The 19,520-nt window shown below is 44.7% G+C and overlaps 1 protein-coding gene across 3 annotated transcripts in view; it reads right to left on the reverse strand.

Annotated features, from left to right (window-relative positions):
* Nucleotides 1-516: 516 nt before the first annotated feature.
* The window catches only part of RGN (regucalcin), a 31,538-nt gene continuing 12,534 nt past the window's right edge, over nucleotides 517-19,520 (reverse strand). Inside the window, exons 2-9 of one of the 3 annotated variants that reach the window (XM_072815792.1) lie at nucleotides 18,534-18,785; nucleotides 17,709-17,877; nucleotides 16,708-16,885; nucleotides 14,332-14,514; nucleotides 4,616-4,831; nucleotides 2,976-3,107; nucleotides 2,457-2,611; nucleotides 517-930 (exon numbers count right to left, since the gene is read on the reverse strand). In XM_072815792.1, the coding sequence (XP_072671893.1) occupies nucleotides 880-930; nucleotides 2,457-2,611; nucleotides 2,976-3,107; nucleotides 4,616-4,831; nucleotides 14,332-14,514; nucleotides 16,708-16,870 (900 nt within the window). In that variant the 5' untranslated portion in view covers nucleotides 16,871-16,885; nucleotides 17,709-17,877; nucleotides 18,534-18,785 and the 3' untranslated portion in view covers nucleotides 517-879. Of the gene's footprint in view, nucleotides 931-2,456; nucleotides 2,612-2,975; nucleotides 3,108-4,615; nucleotides 4,832-14,331; nucleotides 14,515-16,707; nucleotides 16,886-17,174; nucleotides 17,331-17,708; nucleotides 17,878-18,533; nucleotides 18,786-19,520 lie in introns of those variants that run through there. The other 2 variants (XM_072815791.1, XM_072815790.1) reach the window with 2 other exon arrangements.

Below are 19,520 nucleotides of genomic sequence, written 5' to 3' on the forward strand. Positions count from 1 at the left end.
GCCAAAGGAACTAGAAGAACTAAGACAATTTTGAAAAAGAACAAAGCTGGAGAAATAACACCATCCAATTTTAAAACTAATTAATAGTGACAGACATCAGATCAATGTTTTCCTGGGGATGAGGGCAGACATACAGAGGGACCAAAGCAAAGGATTACCAAAGAACACAGGCAAAGTCTTGGGGGTGGTAAATAGATTCATTACCTTGCTTGTGGTGTTGGTTTCATTAGTGAGTATATATGTAAAATTTATCAAATTGTAGACTTGAAATATGTATAGGTCAATTATAATTCAATAAAGCTATTTTTTTTAAAGTATTCTCTAAAGTGATATATTGCTTTTACATTTATTAGGTGGCAGTTGGAGCCATGGATTTTGCCAGAGTTTCATTCTCATCCTCCAGTTATATTTTAACTTGCAAAAAGTAATATGTAGGAAAAATAATATGAAGGCAGGTTAGCACTGCAGTATATTTTATAAGATTATGACGAAAATAAAAAGGAACATAATCATAAGTCATTATAAGGTAATTATTTATTAGTTTTTTTAAGCTTTAGGTATAATAAGTATGGAATGCATAAAAGATATAGTACCCCCAGTCCCCTTCTAGCAATTTGCAAAGAGTAGAGGCTGATTGACAGTTGAACAATTCTTTATATTTCTGTAATACCTTTGTAGAAGGCCTCTTAGTGTGTTATCAAAACTACCTGTCACCCCTTATTAAAATGCTCTACCTCTTAAAAATGAAAAAAAAAAACGTTAATTTTGCCTGTTAATAGTACCATTTCTTTAATTTGTTTTGTAACTAGATTGAAATTTCAGCTCTAGAATTTTCTACGTGTCTTCAAATTTCTCCCAGTAGGAAAGAAGACCTGCCATTCATCCTGCATAGGGATAGGGAGGAATTCCTTTGACCCCAAGGCCAGTTATCTGTTAAAAAGAAAAACGAGAGAAATTTTGCTTAAAGGTAATTCTCAAGTATTCTTCAAAAGCATTTTTTATGATTCATATTAATATATTTAGCTACCAATTATACTTGTTTTATTTCCTATCATAAAAAGGAATTACTTGATTAAGTCGAGTTCACATTGATAATAGTCCAACTAGCAACCATCTGCAATTAACTTGGATTTAAAACTGAATTTATTTATACCATCTTCCTATTTCTTTTCAGTTTGAGAGGTCCATAATTTTTTTAAAGATTCATTTATTTATTCATGAGAGACACAGAGAGAGGCAGAGACACAGGCAGAGCGAGAAGCAGGCTCCATGCAGGGAGCCCGATGTGGGACTCGATCCCGGGACCATGGGATCACGCCCCAAGCCAAAGGCATATGCTCAACCACTGAGCCACCCAGCCTTCCTAGTCCATAATTTTTAAAAAATATTTTATTTATGTATTTGAGATATATATAGAGAGATAGCAAGAGCAAGGAGGAGGGGCAGAGGGAGAGGGAGAAGCAGACTCCCCGCTGAACAGGGAGCCTGACTTGGGGCTTGATCCCAGGACTCTGAGATCGTGATCTGAGCCGAAGGCAGATGCTTAACTGACTAAGCACCCAGGTGTCCCTAGAGGTCCATAGTTTTTATCAGTGTTTGTTTTGTTGCAAAAAGGAAGAAGCCCAAAGATATTCTTTTGACACCAAAACAATCAACTGATCTCATAAACATGTTTCAAACACTGATTTTTCAAGCTCGTTCTATTGATTTACAGAATTTTGGCAAACACTACTGAAGCACAACAATATTTTGAAATGCTGCACAAAGTGGGCTAAACACATGATCTTGTACTTACAGTCTATAAAGTCTAAATAAAATGTTTTAAAAAGTCTAGCATAAAAAAAAAGTCTAGCATGATGAGCTTAAAATTGCTAAATAGAGAAATGCCTGGGTGGCTCAGTTGGTTGGGCACCACACTCTTGATTTTGGCTCAGGTCATGATCTGAGGGTCGTAAGATCAAACCCCTGGTTGTGCTCTACACTGGGTGTGGAGCCTACTTAAGATTTTCTCTCCCTCTCCCATTGCCCTCCTTGTCCCAACTCGAGTGTGTGTGTGTGTGTGTGTGTGTGTGTGTGTGCGCGCGCACATATACCTGCTTTCTCTTGCTAAAAAAAATACTAAGTAGAATTATGTTTTGGAAGTATGGAAAAGCACTAATCAGAGCACATGGGTGGCTCAGTCAGTTGGGTGTCTGCCTTTGGCTCAGGCCATAATCTTGGGGTCCTGGGATCCAGCCCTGTGCCTGGCTCCCTGCTGAGCAGGGAGCCTGCTTCTCCCTCTCCCTCTGCCCCTCTCCCTGTTCGTGCTCTTTCTCTCTTGCTCTCTCTCTCTCTCTCAAATAAATAAAAATGAAATATAAATAAATAAATAATAAAAAGAAAAAGCACTAATCACTCAGTTACTTAGCCAAGGATCTCCCATCTCACCCTCAAATTAAAATAAATAGCTGGATCACCTTGAAAATCCCACCAGCTTCAGGCTGCTTCAGAAGACTCTCAGGGTCCATTCCATCCCGGGCACAGGTCACATACATTTCAGAGTAGTCCTTCCCTCCAAAGCAGCATGAAGTTGTTTTATCAACAGGTAACTTCACAGTTTGGAGTCTTTTCCCTAGATCACCAAATATTTTTTTGAGAGTCCAGCTCTAGCAAATTTTCAACCTGCACTACTGTTCGGGACCCCTTGTAGAGAATTAGGGATAATCAAAAAGGATTGTGGAGGTCAGACTTCAGCCATGTATTTAACCTACCTTCCCTGACAATTTGTTTTGGGCAAAAAGACTTAACCTCCTCAGGAAAAGAAGTTCTGCCTGTAAGTTTTGTGCTCTATCTTTGGCCTTTATTTCCAAGCCGTCCTACTGAGACCTCTGAATATAGCTCCATATAACTTAATTAGTAATGAAGTTTCTTTGGTTGCTAGTGTCGTGTTTTTTTCTAGACATGGCAGGGATTTTTTTCTTTTGCTGTGAGCCTACCTGTCTCAGGATCCAAACGAATCACTCTTCCTCCATTGTAACAGGCCACCCAGAGCTTCCCCTCAGTATCGATACACATTCCATCTGGAATTTGTTCTTCTTTCTCCAGCTTGTAAACACTTCTGCGGTTGGCTAGAGTTAAAACAAACAAACATACACACATGACAAAGCAATAGGCCACTCAATGCTGGGCATCAGACAAGGAACTCGCAAGTTGACTGTAAATCCTGATGACTTTTGCTTATCCGGGTCTGGCATGTGGGATGGTTCAGAAGAATTCCTAACTAAACAAAAATGTCCAGAAACACGAGTGGGCACTCCTCAACTAAGGATTTTTGCCACATGATTTGGGGGTGATTGCACTCTCTTTAGTTTGTGTACAGTCATATCCATCTAAGCTTTTGGAGAAGGAGAGCCAAAAGGGAGTTGAATTCTTTTTTTTTTTTTGGAAGTAGAATTATTAATAAAATACCAATAGTTCTTTTTGAGGTTGACCTGAACTGAAGCTCTGAGCACCCACCTTGGATACAGTTCAGTCTGCGGTTAGACCTTTGCTGTTTTGCTTATAAAAATGCTGACTTTGATTAACTCCAAGATCTAGAAGGCAACTTAATGGTGGCCTTACCATGTGAATGGCCCATATGCAAAAAATAGTAAGATGTGAGAGTTCTGTTTCTGCCCAGCTGAATGCTCCAAAATCATCTTATCAAAACTCAATATTGAAGAGCTTATTTCTGAGAGGAGGGGTAATCTGGAGCCAACCAGCTGGCATTAAAGGAGGGGGAATCACAGGATACAAAGAACCCCCCCATCAAGCTCCAGAGGAAATTTATACTACAAAATCCAGGTCATCATGGTAACTGCATTGTGGTATAGTGGAAAAAAAGATGTTAAAACCACGTGTCAGTAAAAATGGGTAAAAACAGTTGTAACAAAGAGCCTTATATATTTCAAAGCAAAACATCTGTACTGAAATAACTGGCCTCTCGTTAAATCTACACGAGAGCCTTGTGATATTTTTTTTGAGTTGCTTTTATGATTGGTTTTGCTCTTGTGGTTTGGCACCTTCCACAAAACAGTTTCAAGAACTCCCTCCTGATTTTTCCTCAAGAATTCTTTCCTTCCCAGTTTCCAACTGTGGCTCATGCAGAACTCACTGATGGAACTGAACAATCTGCAGCTACGTTTTAGACTTTCCCACTTTGGAAGATTGTTAATTTGTCTCTGAGTATTGCCTACCATTAACTAAAGGACAAATGAGAAATGCCAACCCCAACCCTAACTTTCTGTTCTTTTATCTAATTCTGCTGTGTATTATTTGCCTGTAGGCACCTCCCGGTAGAACAGCATCCATTGCACAGTGAGCCTCTTTCTAGAGATGGTGGCGAGAGAGGGGATTAAGGATCTATTCATATTATGTCCGAGGTGGCCACAGTTAGTTGTGTTGAGGGCCATGGCTTGATTGGCCGCACAGTTGAGTCTGGGCAATTATGACTATGTTGGAATAGTCACATCAGACAGTTCTTTATTTGACAAGTAAGGGCCTTTTCATATAAGTTGAGGAAGAGGCAGCTTACTAGTTACACACATATGAAAAAAAATACCAGCAGTATTAAGAAGAATAATGAAAAAGTACATACAGATCTTCCCCGTCTGCAGGTCATAGTCAAAGGCATCCACAGAGTAGGACAGACTATCAATGTAATAGAAGATCTTGTGATCCAGGGACCAATCCAAACCATTGGAGATGTCCACCTGGTCAAAATACTTTTCCACATGGCCATCAGGAAAGAGGGAGTACAGGGACCCCTGGTGCCGTTCCAGAACTGCTGGGGCCGTTTCCTCAGCCATGGTGCCTACAAAACCCCAAAAGCACTGGGTTTAGCATCACAGGACCTTGCTCCATGCCCTACACCATCTTTTATCAAAAGGGTTCCTTTCCCAGCATTAAATCAAGGAAACTAGGGGCACCTGGGTGGCTCAGTGGTTGAGCTTCTGCCTTCAGCTCAGGTTGTGATCCTGGGGTCCTGGGATTGAGTCCTGCATCCGGCCCCCCACAGGGAGCCTGCTTCTTCCTCTGCCCATGTCTCTGTCTCTCTCTTTGTGTCTCTCATGAATAAGTAAATAAAATCTTAAAGAAAAAAAATCAAGGAAACTATTTTTTTTAAATTTTATTTATGATAGTCACAGAGAGAGAGAGAGAGAGAGAGAGAGAGAGGCAGAGACATAGGCAGAGGGAGAAGCAGGCTCCATGCACCGGGAGCCCGATGTGGGATTCGATCCCGGGCCTCCAGGATCGCGCCCTGGGCCAAAGGCAGGCACCAAACCGCTGCGCCACCCAGGGATCCCATCAAGGAAACTATTATATGATCCCCATCTGGGTCCTATATTAGAAAAAAAGAAATGACAACTACCTTGCTTATGATGCGAATGGGAATCACACCGACAGGTCTGGTTCCAAATAAGGAGAACATCTCTACCAACCCCACTTTCTCCCACTGAGCGCAACTCTACAATCTAGACCAAACCTATGGTAGAGCTATTTGAGAACTCTGAAAAGTCAATATCAGGCAGCTCTGGGAAGAACAACGGAATTTTCAGTGCCACCTAATGGGTGGTTAGTTCTCCATTTTATTTTCCAGATGTCCCAGCCTGAACTCAACACAGCTGAAACTTGGAAGTGAGCACCGTGGTGAAGAGAGATCCAAGAGAAACCCTCTCAGTCTGACTCAAGGAGCAGAAAGGAAACTCCTGAGGCTCAAAGAGTGGAAGAAATCTCTGTTTCTTTTCTTTGCATTTGCTTTCTCAAATAGCTCCATCGTAGGTTTGTTCCAGATTGTAGGGTTGCTCTCAGTGGGAGAAAGTCGGGTTGGGAGAGATGTTCTCCTTCTTATTGGGAACCAGACCTGTCGGTGTGATTTCCATTCGCATCATAAGCAAGGTAGTTGTCATTTTTTTTTTCTAATATAGGACCCAGATGGGGATCATATAATAGTTTCCTTGATTTTTTAATTTAAGATTTTATTTATTTATTTGTGAGAGACACAGAGAAAGGCAGAGACATAGGCAGAGGGGGAGGCAGGCTCCCCGTGGGGGGATGTAGGACTCCATCCCAGGACCCCAGGATCATGCCCTTAGCCAAAGGCATATGCTCGACCACTGAGCCACCCATGTGCCCCACCCTACTTCTTTTCTACTCCTTTCTCCAGTCTACCAGCTATTTGAAGCAAGGGTAGTTAACAGCAGAGAGTGGCCCACAACAGGAAACTGCAGGAATCAAGACTTAGGGAAGGGGACATTCCTCTCCAGCTGGTTGAAGACAGAGTTCCAAAAGGGGAGAGCCAAACACTGCTGCTTTTACATCCCTCTCCTCCTCTGTCTGGCTGCTGCGTAGCCCCAGAGACAGCATCGTTCTAGAAATGGGTAGTTTCTGGCTGGAGGAATGACAAAGACAGCTCCAGGAAAATGGGAAGTACTTGGAGATAGTGAAGAGGGATGTTGCTCAGGAATGCAATTCCATAAAGCTGTTTATGATCGCCCGGGGCTCATCTTCTACTTGTACGGGGCTCATCTTCTACTTGTACGTGCACGAATCTGGTTCTAATTAGCATACCAAAGACTGAGAATGCAGCTGTGGTTAGAACTCACCAGTCTCAGGCTGACCACTGAGTAGCCTACATGTGAGCCAGATCCTAATGGCACCTCACAGACAGCAGGCTCAAGCTTTTCGGTTAAATGTTCTGAACCTATAGATCACTAACTAGGACAAATATATCAACATTCTCCATAGGATTGAACCAAGATCCAGGGTCTCAAAATAATATTTAAAATTTCTAGGAAACTTGGCAATGCAAGGAAGGAGAAGGGAGTAGAGGACACAACGAATAGCCAAATAAACATTTTAGAACTGGGGCATCTGGGTGGCTCAGGGGTTGAGCATCTATCTGCCTTTGGCTCAGGTTGTGATCCTGGAATCCAGGGATCCAGTCTTGCATCGGGCTCCCCGCAAGGAGCCTGCTTCTCTCTTTGCCTATGTATCTGCCTCTCTCTCTGTGTCTCTCATGAATAAATAAAATCTTAAAAAGATTTTTTAGAACTGAAAAAGAAAATAATAATAATAATAATAATAATAATAATAATAATAATAAAATAATCTAGAAACTGACTGGATGGATTTGCTAGCAGGATAGAGATGACAAAGGAAAGAGTTAGTGTAGGGAATGATAGGTCAATAGAAATTATCCAGGAGCACTTGGCTGGCTCAGTCAGTAGAGGGCACGCGAGATTCTTGATCTTGGGGTTGTGAGTTTGAGCTCCACGTTGGGCCTAGAGATTACTTAAAAAAATTAAAAATCTTAAAATATATTTAAAAAGAAATTATCCAATGTGAACGACAAAAATAATATTGAAAAAAAATGAACAGAGCTTTAGAGATCTGTGGAACAACAAAAGAGCTAACATATGTGTCATTGGATTCCTAGAGGAGGAAAATACAGGGTGGAAACACATTTGAAGAAGCAATGGTTCAAAACTCAAGTCTGGTGAAAAGCAGAAAACTATAGATTCAAATTGAGCAAACCCAAAACAGGAGACAATCCCAAGGAAATCTATACCCAGACACATCATAATCAAAATTCCGAAAACTAAAGTCAAATAGAAAGAAAGCAAAATGACATATGATATACCTAAGAATAATGATTTCAATGACTGTCAATTTTTCATGAGGAACTATGGAGGTCAGAAGGAGGTGACGCAGTTTTTTTCTTTTTCTTTTTCTAAAGTAGGCTCCTTCCCAGAGTGGAGCCCAGCATGGGAGCTTGAACTCATAATCCTGAGATCAAGACCACAGCCAAGATCAAGAGTTGAATCCTTGACTAAGCTACCCAGGCGCCCCAGAAGGGACACATTTTTCATTTGCTGAAAGAAAAAAAAAAAAGGTGTCAGCCTAGAATTCTATATTCAGTGAAAGTATCTTTCAAGAATGGAGGTGAAATAAAGATATTCTCATACAAAGTAAAACTGGGGGGATCCCTGGGTGGCGCAGTGGTTTGGCGCCTGCCTTTGGCCCAGGGCGCGATCCTGGAGACCCGGGATCAAATCCCACATCGGGCTCCCGGTGCATGGAGCCTGCTTCTCCCTCTGCCTATGTCTCTGCCTCTCTCTCTCTTTCTCTCTCTCTCTCTGTGACTATCATAAATAAATTAAAAAAAAATCAAAGTAAAACTGGGAGAATTCATAGCCAGCAGACCTGTTCTAACAGAATTGCTAAAGCAAGTTCCTTAGAAGGGAAATGACATCAAAATGCAGCTTGAAACAACAAAATGAAGAGCAATGGAAATAGTAAATTTAATAGACAGTTCTTCTTTTTAGTGCTTTAAAATATTTCTTTTTTTGTTAAAGATTTTATTTTTTAAAAGATTTTTTTATTTTAAAGTAATCTCTATATCCAACCTAGGGCTTGAACTCACAACCCCGAGATCAAGAGTTGCATGCTCCACCAACTGAACCAGCCAGGCACCCCTTTAAAATATTTTTGATGGTTAAAGCAAAAATTACATTTTCCAACAGGATTTATATGTATGTATATAAAGACAACTATAGGGATGCTTGGCTCAGGGCGTGAGCCAGGAGTTCCAGGGTCAAGTCCCACATTGGGCTCCCTGCGGGGATCCTGCTTCTCCCTCTGCCTGTCTCTGCCTGTCTCTGTGTCTCTCATGAATAAATAAATAAAATCTTTAAAAAAAGACAACTATAGTATAAAGAAGTGATAATCAATTGAAGCGGTAAAATCTTGATTATAGATAGACTGCAAAAAGTTAACTGTAGGGCAGCCCGGGTGGCTCAGCGGTTTAGCGCCGCCTTCAACCCAGGGCGTGATCCTGGAGACCCGGGATCGAGTCCCACTTCGGGCTCCCTGTATGGAGCCTGCTTCTCTGTTTGCCTGTGTCTCTGCCTCTCTCTCTGTGCCTCTCATGAATAAAAAAAATAAAATCTTAAAAAAAGTTAACTGTATATTTTACAATCCTTTCAGAAGCCCTTAAAAAACTATACAGAGAGATACAGCAAAATATCATTATAAATAAATTAAAATTGAATTCTAAAGAAGGTTGAAGTAACCCAAAAGAAGGCAGGAAAGGGGAAACAGGAACAAAAATATACAGAGGGAAAGAAGAGAAAACAAATAACAAAATGGTAGATCTACATCAAAGCATATCAATAATTAAAACACATCAATTAATACATTGTTGAGATGAATTTCTAAAAAATCCAATTATTTGCTTGCTGCAAGAAACTCACTTCTGGGACGCCTGGGTGGCTCAGTGGTTGAGTGCCTGCCTTTGGCCCAGGGCGTGATCCTGGAGTCCCGGGATCGAGTCCCACGTCAGGCTCCCTGCATGGAGCCTGCTTCTCCCTCTGCCTGTGTCTTTGCCTCTCTCTCTCTCTCTCTCTCTGTGTCTTTCATGAATAAAAACAAAACAAAGCAAAACAACAACAAAAAAACCCTAGCACTTAAAAAAAAAGAAAAAGAAACTCACTTCAGATATAATGATAGAGATTGTGTACAAGTGAAAGGATGGGAAAAGCCATGCAAGTATTGATTAAAATATTAGCTGGAGGGGCTGTATTAATATCAGACAAAACAATTAGAGCAAAGGGGGATCCCTGGGTGGCTCAGCAGTTTGGCGCCTCCCTTCAGCCCAGGGTGTGGTCTTGGAGTCCCAGGATCGAGTCCTGAATCGGGCTCCCCGCACGGAGCCTGCTTCTCCCTCTACCTGAGTTGTGTCTCTGCCTCTCTCTCTCTCTCTCTCTCTCTCTCTCTCTGCGTCTCTCATGAATAAATAAATAAGATCTTAAAAAAATAATTAGAGCAAAGAAAATTACCAGGGATACATAGGGGTGCTACGTATCGTGAAAATGGTCAATTCACTAAGGAGACATAGCAACCTTAAATTTGTATGTGCTTAACAACAGAGCTTCAAAATACACAAAGCAAAAGTCAGAGCTGAAAAGAAATAGACAAATCCATAATTACAATTGGAGATGTCAGCATTCCTCTCTCGGTAATAGATACAAGTAGATAGAAAAATCAGCAAAGACATAGAACTGAACAGCATCAACCAATCTAAGTGGCATTTACAGAACACTGTACACTCAACAGCAGCAGAGTAAGAATGGGTTAAAGGAAAATAAACAAAAGTTTGGAAGCTTGAATAGCAAGCAAGACAGGGTAAATCCTCCCTCCCAGGGGACAAGGATGTTCACACAGCAGTTTCGGGCTATAGGGTAGTTGGATTTGTTTCACTAATATTCCTCCCCACTGTCTGCCCCACAGAAAGAGATACCTGGAACGTGAATGTGAATTCCCCACTGCTCGGAAAGGGTTCTACCTTTGTGGGAAAGAACAAGCTGGAGCCCTGGCTTATACCTCACTGTCTAGGAGTGAGCACACACAGGTCAGACCTTGGATGTAGTGACACCCTCACCTCCTGACTATCAAATGACTCTACCCTTTCCTGGTCCAGAAATATCTCCTAGTACCTGCTGAAAGCTATGAACTCTCTAGAAAAAGGTTCTCAGGTGCTTCTGACAGATGCGCATGATCAGTTTGTACACCTACAATGATGCCTACAATTTTAAGAGGTCTCCTCCAGGCACAGTTTAAAAACTGGGGACTCCAGGCTAAGGACTCAGGCTTCCGAGGATGTCTTCGTTTTGTCTCACAAAGAGCCACAGAACCGTATACTATAGCCATAAGGGAGAGAGAAAATCAATTTTGACAGCAGGTAGGGTATCCAATCCTATTTCCTTATCCTGCAGAAATCAGTGGCAGAGGGCTTCCAATCGATTCTCATCTTTAATCTTTCAACCTGACCTGGACTAGATCTGTGGTTGTGTAAAGTCCAGGGATATGGGAAGCGAGCCATGGCCAGTCGTTTGGATCTCACGTACCTTCCATGCTGAAAGTGAATGGAGCCACGGCAGCATGGCTGATACCGTGAGGAGGCGGGGTGGGGAGGTGGAAACAGCAGGGTTTTGAAATCAACTTTGGCTAATTTGTTATGACGAGAAGGAAATAAGAATGTATGTGAAATGTATTATTTAACTGGAAACTATAGTTACATTTCACTGAAAGCTGAACATAAGCCATTCTACAGCCATCACAGTCAACATTGGTTCAAGAAAGATTCATCAACAAATGTAAAACCCAAGAGAGATGTTTTGCTGAGGACTAGGATATTTGGTTGGTCTTCAGGTATCTCCCTCCGTGTGGCAGCTAGCCTCCAAGATGGTCCCAAGGGATCCCTGCCTCCCTATCCCCCTAAGGGATATTCACACCCTTTGTATGTAGTCTCTTCTATCATTGTGTGACCAATAGCACATGACAGAAGTGATGGTTTATCACTTCCAAAATTAGTTATAGTATGACTGTAGCCTCTGTTTTGGGTGTCCTCATTTTCTCTCCCCCCCCCCCCCCGTCTCTCACCTCACTGGCCCCGGGAGAAGCCATGTCCAGAGCAGCCCTATGGAGAGGCCCACTTGGTAAGGAACTGAAGCCTCCTGCCGACCCCTTGTGAGTGAGCTTGGACATGAATCCTCCAGGTCCCTTGAGAGACTCCAGCCCCTTCTGAGGCTACAGCCCCCGCCAACAGCTTGACTGCAACTTCATGATACAGCTTTGAACTAGAACCATCGGGCTAAACCACATCCAGATTCTTAACCTTCAGAAACTATGTGATGTAAGAAATATTTCTTATTTTAAGCTGCTAAATTTCAGGGTAGTTTGTTACACAGCAATAGATGACTAATAAACCCCACAAAATGTTTATAAATCACAATTAAAAATAATAACCATGGGGGTGCCTGGGTGGCTCAGTCGGTTAAGTCTCCGACTCTTGATTTCAGCTCAGGTCATGATCTCAGGGTTGTGAGATGGAGCCCTGCGCTGGGCTCATGCTCAAGGCAGAGTCTGCTTGTCCTTCTTCCTGCCCCTCTGCCCCTCTGTTCTCTTTCTATCTGAAATAAGTAAATGAAATCTTTTAAAAAATTAGTAATTATGCAGTAGAGAAATCTGAGAAGACCTAAACCAGGTGATCAAAACGAACATCACCCACGAGGGACATGGTATCCAGGTGGGATACCTGGACAAAGACAGTATCACCTCTGTAGTATTCTAGCGACAAATGTACGGCATCGATCTAATCACAAGGAAACATTAGACAAACACAAGGACAAGAGGAACATGAGGAATGTTCTATTAAAAACAGGAGGAATTGCTTCCCTCTGCCTATGTCTCTGCCTCTCTCTGTGTCTCTCAGGAATAAATAAATAAAATCTTAAAAAAGGGCACCTGGGTGGCTCAGTGGTTGAGTGTCTGCCTTTGGCTCAGGCCGTGATCCCAGGGTTCTGGGATCGAGTCTCGCATTGGGCTTCCGCAGGGAGCCTGCTTCTCCCTCTGCCTGTGTTTCTGCCTCTCTCTGTGTCTCTTATGAATAAATAAATAAAATCTTAAAAAAGGGGGGGTAGTTGTATGTATTCTTCAAACATGGCAGGGTCATAAAAAACAAGAAAGGCTATGTTCTGTCCCAGACTACAGAGGTTTAAAGAGACATGTCAACTAAATGCAATACATAATCCTAGACTGGATCCTGTGGTGGAGGGGGAAAAATACTATAAAGGACATTATTTGGTTAATAGACAAAACTGGAGTATAGATAGTATGTCAGATATAACTGTTAACAATGGGGATCCCTGGGTGGCGCAGCGGTTTAGCGCCTGCCTTTGGCCCAGGGCGCGATCCTGGAGACCCAGGATCGAATCCCACATCGGGCTCCCGGTGCATGGAGCCTGCTTCTCCCTCTGCCTGTGTCTCTGCCCCTCTCTCTCTCTCTCTCCCTGTGACTATCATAAATAAATAAAAATTTAAAAAAACCTGTTAACAATGTTAAACTTTTTTTAAGTTGATAACTATACTGAGGTAGTGCAAGAATGTCATTTTCTTGGGAAAATCACATGGAAGTATTTTCCAGGGTTGTGATATATGCAACTTACTTTCAAATGATTCTGGAGGAAAGTATGTTGATATACATAGAGAGCGAGCAAATGGGACAAAACGTTGACAATAGGTGAATCTAGGTAAAGGGTGGACAGGTGTTGTTTGTACTATTTTTACTTCTTTTTTCTGTCAATTTGAAATTATTTCCAATTTAAACATCATCAGCAACCACAAAACCTCTATTTTAAAACTCATTTAAACTATAATAGGACCACGTACATTTTAGTCTCCGCTAGAGACAGATATTGAAAGATTTTCTCATGGCATTCTTTTTTTTTAATTTTTATTTATTTATGATAGTCACAGAGAGAGAGAGAGAGAGGCAGAGACATAGGCCGAGGGAGAAGCAGGCTCCATGCACCGGGAGCCTGATGTGGGATTCGATCCCGGGTCTCCAGGATCGCGCCCTGGGCCAAAGGCAGGCGCCAAACCGCTGCGCCACCCAGGGATCCCTCTCATGGCATTCTTAAAATTAAAAAATGAGCCTTTGGCTCAGGTCATGACCCCAGGGTCCTGGGATTGAGCCCCACAAGGGGGTCCTGGCTCAGCGGGGAGCGTGCTTCTCTCTCTCTCCCCTGCTAATGCTGTCTCTCTCATATAAATAAAATCTTTTAAAAAATTATCATTTTTAACAGTTGATTTTTAAAAAAGATTTTATTTATTTATTCATAGACACAGAGAGAGAGAGGCAGAGACACAGGCAGAGGGAGAAGCAGGCTCCATGCAGGGAGCCTGTGGGACTTGATCCCGGGTCTCCAGGATCACACCCCAGGCTGCAGGCGGCGCCAAACCGCTGCGCCAGCAGGGCTGCCCTTAACAGTTGATTTTTAATTGGCTTTCTCTTATGTATGTATGTATGTACTTTTACACTTCTGTTAAGTAAACTCTACCCCCGGGACGCCAGGGTGGCTCAGCTGTTGGGCACCTGTTAGGCAGGGATCCGGGATCTAGTTCCACATTGGGATCCCTGAGAGGAGCCTGGTTCTTCCTCTGGTTATGTCTCTGCCTCTCTCTCTCTGGGTCTCTCATGAATAAATAAATAAATCTTAAAAGAAACCCAAAACTCTACCCCCAGTGTGGGACTCGAACTCATGATCCCAAGATCAAGAGTCATATGCTCTACCAACTGAGCCAGCCATGCGTCCCTTGGGATATATTTTTTAAGGAAAAGCTATTCAAGTAATAATAAAAGAAGAACCCAAGACCCGTTATGAATAACATTTTACCACTACCAATTCGAGACTTTTCTAAGTCCTGCTTCTCTCTCACGCTCAGTCAATAGGTGCTAGAGATAAACCGTACCAGCAAAGTATCTTCCAGCGGGATCCACCTTTCCATCATTGAACCGATTGTTTTTCTTGTCTTTATCTACTGTGGCCAGGGCAACTGCTGACTGATCTTCCCAGTTCAAAGCACAGAACTTTGTTCCAATGGTGGCGACATAGCCTCTTCCCTGGCGAAGGGCCACAGAGCTAATGGGGGCATCTGCAGAAGCAAAAGCAGCAGTCAGAAGGCAGTAAGTGGGCCAGTGGCGGTCATCCCGCCACCTGGCATCTCTAAGAGGATTCTAGCTCTTTTGACAATGGGAGTGCCCTCTCCCTTCTGTTGAGTGGTGAAGACTACAGAACCAAGTATATTTGTTGAGCAGTATCCTGGGCAGCAGAGATAGAAAGGTGAAGGAAACCCAACTCTTCTGGAAACTTCCAGTTGAGTGGGAGAAGCAGAGAAATCACATAGGGGCAGCCACCATACATTGGAGCAGGTGCCACATCAAGTTCAAAGGGAGGGGATGTCTTTAACTGGGGTGGAATGGGGGAACGGGGAGCACCAAAGTAGCTGTCACAGAGCAAGTGATGCTTGATTCACCTGATCTCCAGGAAACTCAGAGACACAAACTGTGTTAGTTCCGGCAACTAGGTTTTGTGACATCTCTCTCTGATTCGGGACTTGTCTTTTCTAAGGGGTCCTGTTTTATGTATGTAATTGAAAATTGTTTCTCAAATTCTTTTTTGGAAGGAAGCATGATAAAAATAATAGAAACATAGATGTGGTGATAAAACAATCATATGTGACTAGATTGCTATATTTTGTATTTTTAAATTTTAGGTTTTCTGGGCTTAACATTTTTCCACGTATAAGGAAACTTCTTTGTCTAGAGAGATTGATTACCATGGTGAACAGTCAGAGGAAACAAATTTATCAGAGTTTATTTTGAAGACATTTTCTTTTTTGTAAAAAATATTTGAGAGAGAGAGAGAGAGAGAATGGGAGGAGGAGCAGAGGGAGAAGGACAAGCAGACTCCCAGCTGAGCACGGAGCCCAATGCGGGGCTTGATCCCAGGACCCCTGAGATCATGATCTGAGCCAAAACCAAAAGTCGGTCCCTTAACCAACTCAGCCATTTAGCACCCCTTGAAACATTTTCTAAGCATCTATTCAGTAAGTGCAAAGCCCCATTCAGAAGTTGATTCCAGCCATTGAGAGGCCCAAAGAACGTGCAGCACAGTATTGGGAAGGCCACATTCTCATCATACATCCCAACCTGTGGCCTGAGGCTTCTGTAACTTCCTAAATTAACTGATACCATAATGCCTTTCTGTGGTTTGGGGGTGGTTGCAGATTAGGGATGGGAACATACCTCTACTGTGTGCACACTGGCGAAGAGAGACTAGGGTAACGGGTCCTTGCCTCTATGCTGGCCACTGGCCACAGTCACTTTGCCTCTAGCCACACTCATATCCCTGGGTGAGTTAAAAAGCTGTTCCCGGGGGGCAGGGGGCACCTGGGTGGCTCAGTGGTTGAGCGTCTGCCTTTGGCTCAGGCCATGATCCCGGGGTCCTGGGATTGAGTTCCACATCGGGCTCCCTGCGTGGAGCCTGCTTCTCCCTCTGCCTGTGTCTCTGCCTCTCTCTCCATGTTTCTCATGAATAAATAAATAAAATCTTTACAAAAAAATAAAAGCTATTCCCTCTCATTAAAAAAAAAAAAAAGTTTGAGATCACCAGTTCTGGGATGAGACTGTCCCAAGGTCACAGGAATTCATTGTATCTCTTCCCATTAACAAAGAACAAGAAGCTTCCTTATCTCATATCAAACTCCTACAATGAGAAACCCCTCCTCTGGGAGTCACACGGCCATAAACAGAATCACATTCCAATGCCCTTGAAATTTGTCATGAATCTTATCTTGTACAGTGAACAGATAGTCCTGGTTGATACTTTGTAAGTCTGAAAGCCCTTCTTGGTACATTCAAAGAAGGAATATACCTGGGGTTTTTTTTGGGAGGGGGTTGTTTGTTTCTGTTTTGCAAATAAAGGGCTTGGCCCGACCCAAGGTAGACAACCTTTGCTGTGCCACAAACGGGCCTCCAACTTCTAAAGCTGTTATCCAAAGATGTTAAGGAAAGATCCTCCAGTGCCTGGTCAGCAACACAAAATGGGGACTGTTGCCCCTCGCCCGCGGGGAAGAGGAAGTATTGAGCATCCAGAATTTGCTCTTGGATCGAAGCGGGAGTGCACAGGTGTGGACGGACAGAGAGAGCACGACCAAGCAGCAGTTTTAAAGCATGTCCAGGATGCTTTAACAAGAAGTTCCCTGGGGAATGACACATCAGGTGACCGCCCCTCCCCGGGGAGAGGACGATGTGTGGGCGGATCTGAGCCCGGCCTTCATCCTTACCCACGGTCACGTGCTGCACGCTCTTGCTGAGCGAATCCCACCGGCAAACCTTTTTCGCAGGAATATCTACGAAGAGCAGAGAGTTGGCCGCCTCCTCCCACACCGGAGACTCTCCGCACCTGCAGTTCTCCCGCAAAACACACTCAATCTTAATGGAAGACATTGTCAAGGGGGTGCTCTGCGGAAGGTAACGGAGATAACACGGGATGTAATCGCATGGGGCGAATTCAGTCAAACTCCGGGCTTAAGGCCCTGGTAAGATGACGATGCAGAACTGAGTTTTATCGGAACTGGAAAAATTTCTCTAAAACAGAACAAAATAGGCAATGCGGCAGGAAGAGACATATATGAAGACAGGGCTGATCGTCCATAACATGAGGCATCTTCAATCCACTTACCAGTGCTTGTTTTCAACTATCTTTAAAAGAGAGAGAGAGGAAAAACCCCAAGCCCCCCCACATCCGTACCTTGGTGCCGATGACCTTTGGAGAGCTGGCTGCTGGCTGCTCCTGCACCCAAAGGCTGCCCTTTATGCCTGCGCCCTAGCCCCCGACTGAAGATGGGTCTGGTCAGGGGCGGGCAGCTCCCTCATTGGTGGCCCCTCCCCGCCCGCAGGTCACCAGCTCCTGCTACCCTCCCCACCCACTGATGGTGCGGACTCCCTTCTCCCACCTCACCAAGGCCAGGGCCTTCCCGCTCTGCATTTTTCGGACCTGCATTTTTACAAGTTAGATTCACCGGTGATAATAAACTAAATTGGAGCTGACACCCGTTTCCAACTTGGTGCAGTGGAAGGGGTGGAGAAGGGGACATACATGATCTGGGGATCTCTTGTAGGAATGGACAGTCCCTCGGCTACTTCTCGCTCCGGGGAAGGCACTGTGCCAGTTTGGCAAGGAGTCTTGAACTTTACCGACAGGAACATTCTATGCTGGGACTTGAGGCCAGAGTGTGACCAGCGAACAGGGAGAAGACAAAAATTATCAGAGAAGAAACATTACCTAAGACACCCCGTGGGAGAGGAAAACCAGGCAACTTTTCAGAGCCTCCTTTCTTTCCCAAACTCGTCCCAGCTGCTGACCCAAATTGTCTGCATTGTCATTCTTCCCCCTGGCATGTTTCTGCTTAGAAGTAAGTGGCCTCACCCACGCATGGGCGAATTAATGACAGCTGAGGGAAAAGGCAAAAATAATCTTTGATTTCATATTTCCTTCTATACATTGGTTTTTTTTTTTTTAAAGAAACGACTCAAATCTTATTATTATTATTTTTTCGACTCAAATCTTAAATGCTGATGGCCAGCGTCGTAGCATTTGGAATCCTTGCTGGCTGTTAAAATTTGGCACAGGCTCCAAAGGCCTTCGTGTTATCGACCCGAGATAAGGCCCAGGATCAGACGAGGACCTTTTGCAATGTTGACTTAATGGGGCGCTCCGGCGTGCAAGCTGAGGGTGGGAGGGCTGGGCCTCGCAACTGTCATTCCGCCGGGGCTTCCTGGGAGCGGGCGGCGGGGCGGCGGGGCGGCGGGGAGCGGGCGCGCGCCGGCAGGTGTCCCCGCTGCACCTGAGCTGCGCGAGCGGCGAGGGGCCTCCGCACCCTCCGGCGGCGCCGCCGCAGCCTCGGGCGACCGTGAGGCCCCGTGAAGCTGAAGGTCGAGCCCGCCTCGCCTCCGGCCGGGCCGAGGGGGCGCACGGGGCCCGGGTCCCCGGGGGGCAGGGGCAGTCGGCCTCTTTTCAGCCGGCCCCGGCGACTCTGTACCGGCCGTGGCCGGACCTTTGCATCCCCGGGGAGCCGGGCGGAGAGGCCAGCGCGACCCCGGCACTCACCGGGCTGGCGCCTTCCAGTGGCTCAAGGTCGGGCCGCGGAGAGAGGCCTGGGCGGGGGCAGGGCGGCTCAGCAGGTGGGTGGCAGCAGCTGGGGGTGCGGGCCGGGGAGTGCACCCCCCGACGCTGTCCCTCTCCTCCGTGGCTCCTGGAAGAATCGTACGAAGCCACCCGCGACGGGCGGGGCGGGGCAGACGCTTGGAGGCCGGAGCCAACCCTCGGAGTTTGGCCGGGGAGCTAAAGTTTCTCTCTTACCTAAACAAGAAAAGTTGTTAAAATACCTAACAGAGATTGGGGTCGAGGGTCCGGTTAAACACAAGCAGGTTCAAAGAGGAAAGAACAAAGCGGTTAAACAAATCCACCCTTTTCCTAGCGGGAGAAGAACGACTGTTGGCTGGAGTCCAGCTCTTGCAAAGCTTTTTTGGGGAGGGGGGGAAGGAAAGGCCTTATTTGATTGGATTTAAAAAATCAAATGGAAGAAACGACCCTAAGCAGTGCTCAGCTTCGCACTCTCCTTTGAGAGGCTACGTCACCACCCATATTTTTCTCGAAATAACTTGCAAGTTTCAAACATTTTTAAAAAATTAAGGGAGACATGGGATCCCTGGGTGGCGCAGCGGTTTGGCGCCTGCCTTTGGCCCAGGGCGCGATCCTGGAGACCCGGGATCGAATCCCACGTCGGGCTCCCGGTGCATGGAGCCTGCTTCTCCCTCTGCCTGTGTCTCTGCCTCTCTCTCTCTCTCTGTGACTATCATAAATAAATAAAAATTAAAAAAAAATTAAGGGAGACAGGTAAACAGAACGGTGGTTCCCGCTGGCGGATGAGAGCTGAGGAGTAACTGTGAAGGGGTTAAGGGAACTTTCTGGGGGGTAATGGAAACTATGTGAGTGAAGGTTTGAGTTGCATAGAAGTAGGTACTGTCCCTATTCGTCTGGTGGGACTCTTGAGATTTGTGGATTTTATTGTATATGTTGAATCCCAGGTCAGGG

This window comes from Canis lupus, chromosome X, assembly GCF_048164855.1.
Source record: "Canis lupus baileyi chromosome X, mCanLup2.hap1, whole genome shotgun sequence".
In the NCBI taxonomy this organism is placed as follows: Eukaryota; Metazoa; Chordata; class Mammalia; order Carnivora; family Canidae; genus Canis; species Canis lupus.